The following is a 6,617-nucleotide window of genomic DNA, read 5'->3' on the forward strand; positions in this document are numbered from 1 at the left end:
AAATGGCCTCAGTATTAAAACTTAAAGCTCAGGTTTAGACCCTGCATCACTTTCATTTTAGATACAAAAAATAGTCCTAACAATTTATTTAGCCAACAGTAATAAGTAATAAGAACGTTTACTGATCATGCAAATAATGTAAAAATTACAGAAAAATCTGTTTTAATTCCTGGGTTTGTGAGGGCCCTGTCCATGTCAGGCATTGGGTGCTTGGGTCTTTGATTCTCTTCCCTGCACACCCACATGTAAGAAGAGACACAGAGACACAAGCCCAGGTCCCTTTTATAGGATTTTGCAGAGGTACTGGTATTTACTTTAGTATTTTTATTTGATAATTATGTACAATATATATTTTTTATATTACTTTAATATAGTCTGTCAAATATAATAAGTAACTTATACTGTATACTGTAATATAAGGAAACGTAATTTCATTAATTGTATTAATATTTGTCTTATGAGTATTCTAACAAGTTTATATTTGTTTTAAATATTGTATGTAATATTTATTCATATTTCTTATAGTCAGATCATATTTGATAATGAATTAAAATACAGTGAAACCTTTCTTAGTTTTGGGGCGCTGACACACCTCAACTTCTCCACTAGTCATTTTGTAAAGTAGTAATGACCTCAACTCAAGATTTTTTTTAAAGGATGGCCTTGCAAGAAAGCTATGAAGGGGAAGCAGGTTTTCAGTGATGTTTATTACTGTGCACTGTCCCGGTTACATCCAATAACCTACCCAATAAACAAATCAAGAAAGTGAGATTCTAAACAGTATGTCACACAAGTAGTATTTATTTGGTATGAACTGTTCGGTTATTGGATTTTTCTTTTTTAAGCAGAAACTGTTTACATCATGTCAACACTAAATTTGTTCGTTAAGTTCAAATAACTACTGTAAGAGCCATTAAAAACAGTTATCTGTAAACATTATCAAAAACAATCAAGTAGGTCAGACAAGTCGTAAGATAAATCACACCAATTCATTTACATGAAAAAAAGATTCACATTAATAAATTAATTTGGATGAAATTAAAGGTATGCAGCAAAGACATTAACAGCACAGAAGTAGAGAGTATACTATTATAAAGTATGTATGAATGAGCAGGACACGTCACCAGAATTACTCAACACAAATAAGCCTACAAACTCCCACTGCCTCTCGCCGAACTGCGGTGACAGTACTTTCCATTAAAACCCAATACATTGCCATTAACCACACTTTTCATTACGTACATATACTGTATGAAGTTTACTGCGTTTGTCAGCTCATAGACGTGCAAAATAATACACTCCACCTTCAAGGAGTAAATGCCTCTTCTGACTTCACAACTTAAACAAAGGAAGAAAACCTGTTCATAATGTAGGTGGACCCTTTTGAACACTGGAGGACAGATCGCAACAGAAAACAAATTAAAGCACTGCCTATGAAAAGATGTGTCATAACACAAATACATGATTCATATCCACCAATTAAAAGGAGAGTTCAAGTTCTTAAGACACCAAATAAAAATCATCAGGAACTGGACTGCTGCTGATCTATCGAACCAAGTTCAGTTGCTCTGTTTTTCAGTTGATGAAGAATTCAGCAACTCCTGCTTGTGCAAGACGACAATGCCACCAAAAAAAAAAAAAAGTTTTCTAAACTCAAACTATCTTTATCTTTTTACTTTCTAACTTACTCCCTAACGAGGCTGGACGCCCACGTGTGTAACTGTTCCTCATGTTTTGTTACCTCAAAATAACAAGCTTAGAGTTCGATGCCATTGAGACAACTCTGTCATCTGTTCTCAATCCATTCACACTCATTTATTTCATTTATCAAGAGTAGTTTTGTTCCCTCTTGCCCTCTGTTCTACCCTCTAGCTCAGTACACGGTATTAAGAGCAAAATAACGGCTGTTTCTCCTAAAATTAGATCATTAAAGTGTTTAAATGTAGGCTGATTTCAGGGCTGCAGTTGCTTCCTGAACTCATTCTCGACAGAAAGCTTTGAGGTGACCGTGCGGCCGTGCCTTGGCTTGTGAAACTGTAGTTCAGACTTTTCTTGCTAGTTGATGCATGTATGGCAGGAAGGAGGGCTGTATGTGAACAAAGATCTCCGAGATTAATCACAGAATCCACAAAAGACAAAATAATTCAAATTTTTAAATAAGAATCCTGAGAATAAAATCAGAAATCAAATGTTCTAAATCTTGAAACTAATCTCAGAGCACACATTTTCTACTGTTCCTTATCTTCAATTATTTTAAGCTTATTCTTAAAAGAAGCTCTTTGTTGTACCGTCATGGTCACTATTGATGATACAACTGAAAAGCCTCAAGGTTGTCTACAGCGTGAAGCACAGACACTGCAAGTGATCAGCAGGGGTGAAGATATTCTGTATGCGGGAAAAGTAAATCACCTACTTCTGTCAGTTCTTATAATACTCTTTGTTAAACCCTCAACAAAAAAGATCAAGAGCCTCAATCAACCTCTTCACTCTGGGATTTCAGTCGATTCAGGAACTAATTTATGCCAAAATGTTTTAAAATATTTTACTCTGAAAAAGGTCTATCAGCTGTCTGTGAAGTTCAGATTCAGGTTTTGAAGGGCATGAACTGACCCCAGCCCTGTCTAAGCCACTGCAGGGCTGACTAATATGACAGAAAGGCATTTGTAGTGTTGTAAACTAGTTGGGAGATCATCAACTGAACCTCCAAAGTAGATGTGGTTTCACAGCAGGGTCAGGCACCTGGTAATACCAGCCAATACCAACCCTGGTGGTATTGGCTGAGAATATGACACCTTGCCCTTCTTTAGAGTTTATTAGGATATGAAGGGGCTCAGGGCTGGGCAATAATTCAATATCATTGTCTATTAGCTTTCAGTGGAATTGCATTATGGTAATACAAACTTGCATTAGTAACAGAATTTTTAAATTAATGAATTTCCCTTGAGGGACTCCAGTGTTTCCCATTTATCAGTTAAAAGGAATCTGTGGCGTCCCAATGTAAGGTCAGGCTGATGATGAACTGTAGGCCTACTGTTGTCCACTCTTCAGTACCACATTTACCATTTTCCTGCTCGATAAATAAATATCACCCAGCATTATAAATGCCTGTACATTCTTCACACATACACACACAAACTTGTTCCTTTTCTGAGCTTCTGTGCTGGGTAAATGTAACTTGGAGATCTGAAACAAACACTGGACACGCTAGTAGCATGTAGTTTAGCCTTAGTGGAAATCCTGAAGCGCTGAAGTGATAAGCACTCGTCCAGCCGACACACCGCGCTGATCATAAGACAGCAGGGATTCATTTCCAGACCCTCAACAACAAACCCACATCAGAGGGTGTAAATGAGCATGCTTTGTTGCTAAGTGGAGACAGAGGGAGGGGCCAACAAGAAGGAGGGCTGGGTTACTGAGGTCCTCCTGGTATGTCAGGGAGTCTCTGAGCCAATGAACAGCAGGATCTCGTGCGAGAGGATGAAGGTGAAGAAGTAGACACAGAGGTCAGCGAAGACGTCGCCCATCCTCCTGTAGGTGTCCATGGAGCGGTTGATGACTTCGGCGGGAATGCCGGACAGCAGCAGGGCAGCGGTTAGCACAGTGGTCTGGGTCTTCTTCTCTACCTGGAGAACCAGGAGTATAAAGCAAATCATGCAGGTCACCGGTTTAAATTTCACACCACGCAAACGCCAAAGTAAAAGTGATACCCTCTGCATACATGTTAAACAACGCAAAACGGGTCATAAAAATAACTAATGCAAACTCACCTTTGGAAAGTATTTGGACAAGCCCATGTAAGCCAGTTCAAGGGTCAGAAATGGAGCAAATATTGACTAAAATGAAAGGATAAGAGAGTCACATCACTACAGCAACACAATGTTTTCAGTAGTCAGATTCATAATTATTGAGACATCAACAATCGTATGTAATATTACCACATATTTAATTACTTACTCTTACTTTGATAGTGTTAGTTACCCACTGTCATTAAACGTTGTAATTGGATCTATAAAATGTACGTGTATCAATTTAGTCTCTACATGCTCATCAGTTAACACGTAAAATGACCAATGGGTCAATATCACAGTTGCCACAGCAACAAGGCAAGCAGACTCACCAGATACTTGCAAACAAAAACCCTGACAAAAACAGCGAGGAGGACGCTGCCGATGAGCCTGAAGACTCTGAAGGGATCAAACTCCTCTGCGTCAGACCCTCCGTCCTGGGGCGGCTTCTCGTTGGCCAGCTGACCCCGCAGTTTCATGGCATCGTCGAAACGAGACAGGTACTTCTGGAGGCCTCGGCGCGGGGACCCGCTGAGGTCATCTGATGCCCGCTCCCCCCTTGGTCTCTGCCGAACCCCTGCGATGTCGTCATCCAGAGAGCATCCAGTCAGATCACTGCATTCGGGCAGGGGTGAGCCCCTTCTCTCTGGGGTGGCGCTGTGGGAGCGGCTGCCGAGCCCCGAAACCTCTGGCAGGAAAGGTGACGGTCTCTGGGAAGACGGGCATGAGGACCACGCCTCTGTCCTGTCAAGATCGAGGTGGAAGCGGGGTTCTGCGGGGCGCCGAGAAGCTCCTGCTGAGATAACATCAGTGATGTCACATTTGACTAGTGCTGAAACTTTAAGTCTATTAATTGTTTAACCTATTTATCAAAGAAACAACATATGGTTCCAATCTCTCAAATGTGACACTGTGTTGCTCACCTGTGTGAGTGAACCATGAGAGTGCCAGAGTGTGTATTATCACACTCTAAAGGAAACCTGGATGGACAAGCTATATCCTACACCACTGCTCTCACTCTTGCTGTCAACTGAACTAGGGCTTCAACTAATAATTATTGTCAAACCGATTCATTTTCTGATTATTTTCTTAAATAATCCACAGTTATTTAGTCTAAAAAAATGCTTCTTACTATTTACCCAAGCCCAAATTCACATCTACCAATTGCCCTATAACTCTCATGGAGGACAAAGAAAGGGATTAGGGACCAGGGATTAAATGATTAATTCATTATCAAAACAGCTGAAGATTAAATTTCTGTGAATCAACTTGACAAATCATCAACCAACTGTTTCAGCTTTAGTTGTTCTGGTATGAAGCTCAAGATCTGGGTCGACAGTATGGCTATGGGTTTAAGTATATTTTAGGCACTTAAAGCATTCTCATCCATCACACAGTACCATCAGGGAGGAGTCTGATCGCTCCCAAATTCATTCTGCATTATGACAACAACCTCAAACATACAACCAGAGTCATAAAGAACTATCTTCAACAGAAAAGAAGAACAAGGAGTCCTGCAACAGACGATCTGGCCCCCATAGGGCCCTGATCTCAAGGTCATGGAGTCAGTCTGGGATCACACGAAGAAGCAGAGGAAACCGAGACAGACTAAAACCACGGATGAACGGTAGCAGATTCTCCAAGATGCTTGGAACAACCTACCTGAGAACTCAAAAGCAAAGGGTGGTCACAAAAGGGTGTGTGTGTGTGTGTGTGTGTGTGTGTGTGTGTGTGTGTGTGTTGCACTTTGCGAGACTAAATTCCTCTTGGGGACAATAAAGTTTAAATAAATTTAAAAAAATTAAAGAAAAATTTAAAACCCAGAAATTTGTTAATCTTTAAGTATTTTTGTTTTAAAATGTACATCCATTATCTATTGATGATCAAAATCGTCATCAATCGATCAAATTCTCTATGAAACGGGTAACTGATGAATGAATCGTTTGTCTCAGCTCTACACTAAAACCACAGATGTGCCGTTACACTGGGAGCAGGGAGCTGCTGGTTTTGAATCCCAGGCCGCACAAACCTCTATTAAATACATTTGTACTGAAAATGAATGTGGAATTAATGGTACAGAGTATTGCCTGTGAACAAAGGTAATGTGCTGACTGCAGCTGAAACAGCAGCAGCAGCATGAAGCAGGTGACAGTCACGACAATACGTTTGAGCAGAACCGGCGCTGTGGTGTGAACTCGATCAGCATCGTTGCGTACCGTTATTTTCAGACTCGTTTTTGGCGAATCCCACGATCCTGTTCATCCTATCCTCCGAATTCATGAGCAGTTTTCTCCTCCGGATCTCTGCTCTCCTCTGCGCCGCCGACAGGGAGCCTGTCCTCTCCTCGTTGGCCTCCCCGGACTCCATGTTGAAAGAAATCAAGCGTTGCCTACGACGTCTATTCACGGTGCTATAAAGTAATGATTCAACAGCTCGCCGCGATCGACACAATAGCCTCAGATCACTGAACTACACGGTAAACATGACGGAGTGGACAGCGGGGTGTCTGAAGAGAGGACGCACAGTGATGATCTCAGCGCCGAGCATGACAAAGTGGTTTGAGAGGGTTTTTTCAGCCCTCAGCGCTGACTTACAGGAAAGAGGCCTCACTAAGGGGTGGGACTCTCATATAAAGGATTATGAATAGTCTAACTCTGAATATATTTTCATTACCACAAAATACTTTGCCAAACACGAGGCGTTTCCCGCTGTAAATAACATTGTGTGAATTCACTGCATATATGCACACACCAGCATCAGAGATGCAAATTTTGCAGCAATAAAAGTGTATGTAACATGTGCTGGGTCCATTCTTTTAGTATCAATCTATTG

At 40.9% G+C, this 6,617-nt stretch overlaps 1 protein-coding gene across 2 annotated transcripts; it reads right to left on the reverse strand.

Annotated features, from left to right (window-relative positions):
* Nucleotides 1-688: 688 nt before the first annotated feature.
* Nucleotides 689-6,321, reverse strand: camlg (calcium modulating ligand). Of its 2 annotated transcripts, none has more exons than XM_023413088.2 (4): nt 6,002-6,321; nt 4,118-4,581; nt 3,768-3,833; nt 689-3,623 (listed from the first exon to the last, which is right to left on the reverse strand). In XM_023413088.2, the coding sequence occupies exons 1-4, from the start codon at nt 6,150-6,152 to the stop codon at nt 3,432-3,434; spliced, it is 873 nt and encodes a 290-aa protein (XP_023268856.1). In that variant the 5' UTR covers nt 6,153-6,321; the 3' UTR covers nt 689-3,431. The 2 variants fall into 2 exon arrangements, with proteins under 2 accessions (XP_023268856.1, XP_023268857.1); XM_023413089.2 differs by having other exon boundaries at nt 4,118-4,578; nt 6,002-6,320.
* Between the last annotated feature and the right edge of the window lie 296 nt (nt 6,322-6,617).

The sequence above is a fragment of the Seriola lalandi genome, unplaced genomic scaffold (genome assembly GCF_002814215.2).
Source record: "Seriola lalandi dorsalis isolate HSWRI2012SDOR001 ecotype SW California unplaced genomic scaffold, Sedor1 jcf7180002054502, whole genome shotgun sequence".
Taxonomy (NCBI): Eukaryota; Metazoa; Chordata; class Actinopteri; order Carangiformes; family Carangidae; genus Seriola; species Seriola lalandi.

Bases quoted from the DNA above. Each gene is read 5' to 3' on its own strand.
- camlg (XM_023413088.2), bottom strand. From the start codon at position 6,152: ATGGAGTCCGGGGAGGCCAACGAGGAGAGGACAGGCTCCCTGTCGGCG. The intron at 3,834-4,117 runs GTGAGTCTGCTT...CTTTCATTTTAG, and splicing joins TTTTTGTTTGCAAGTATCTG to TCAATATTTGCTCCATTTCT. The intron at 3,624-3,767 runs GTGAGTTTGCAT...CTGGTTCTCCAG, and splicing joins TGTCCAAATACTTTCCAAAG to GTAGAGAAGAAGACCCAGAC.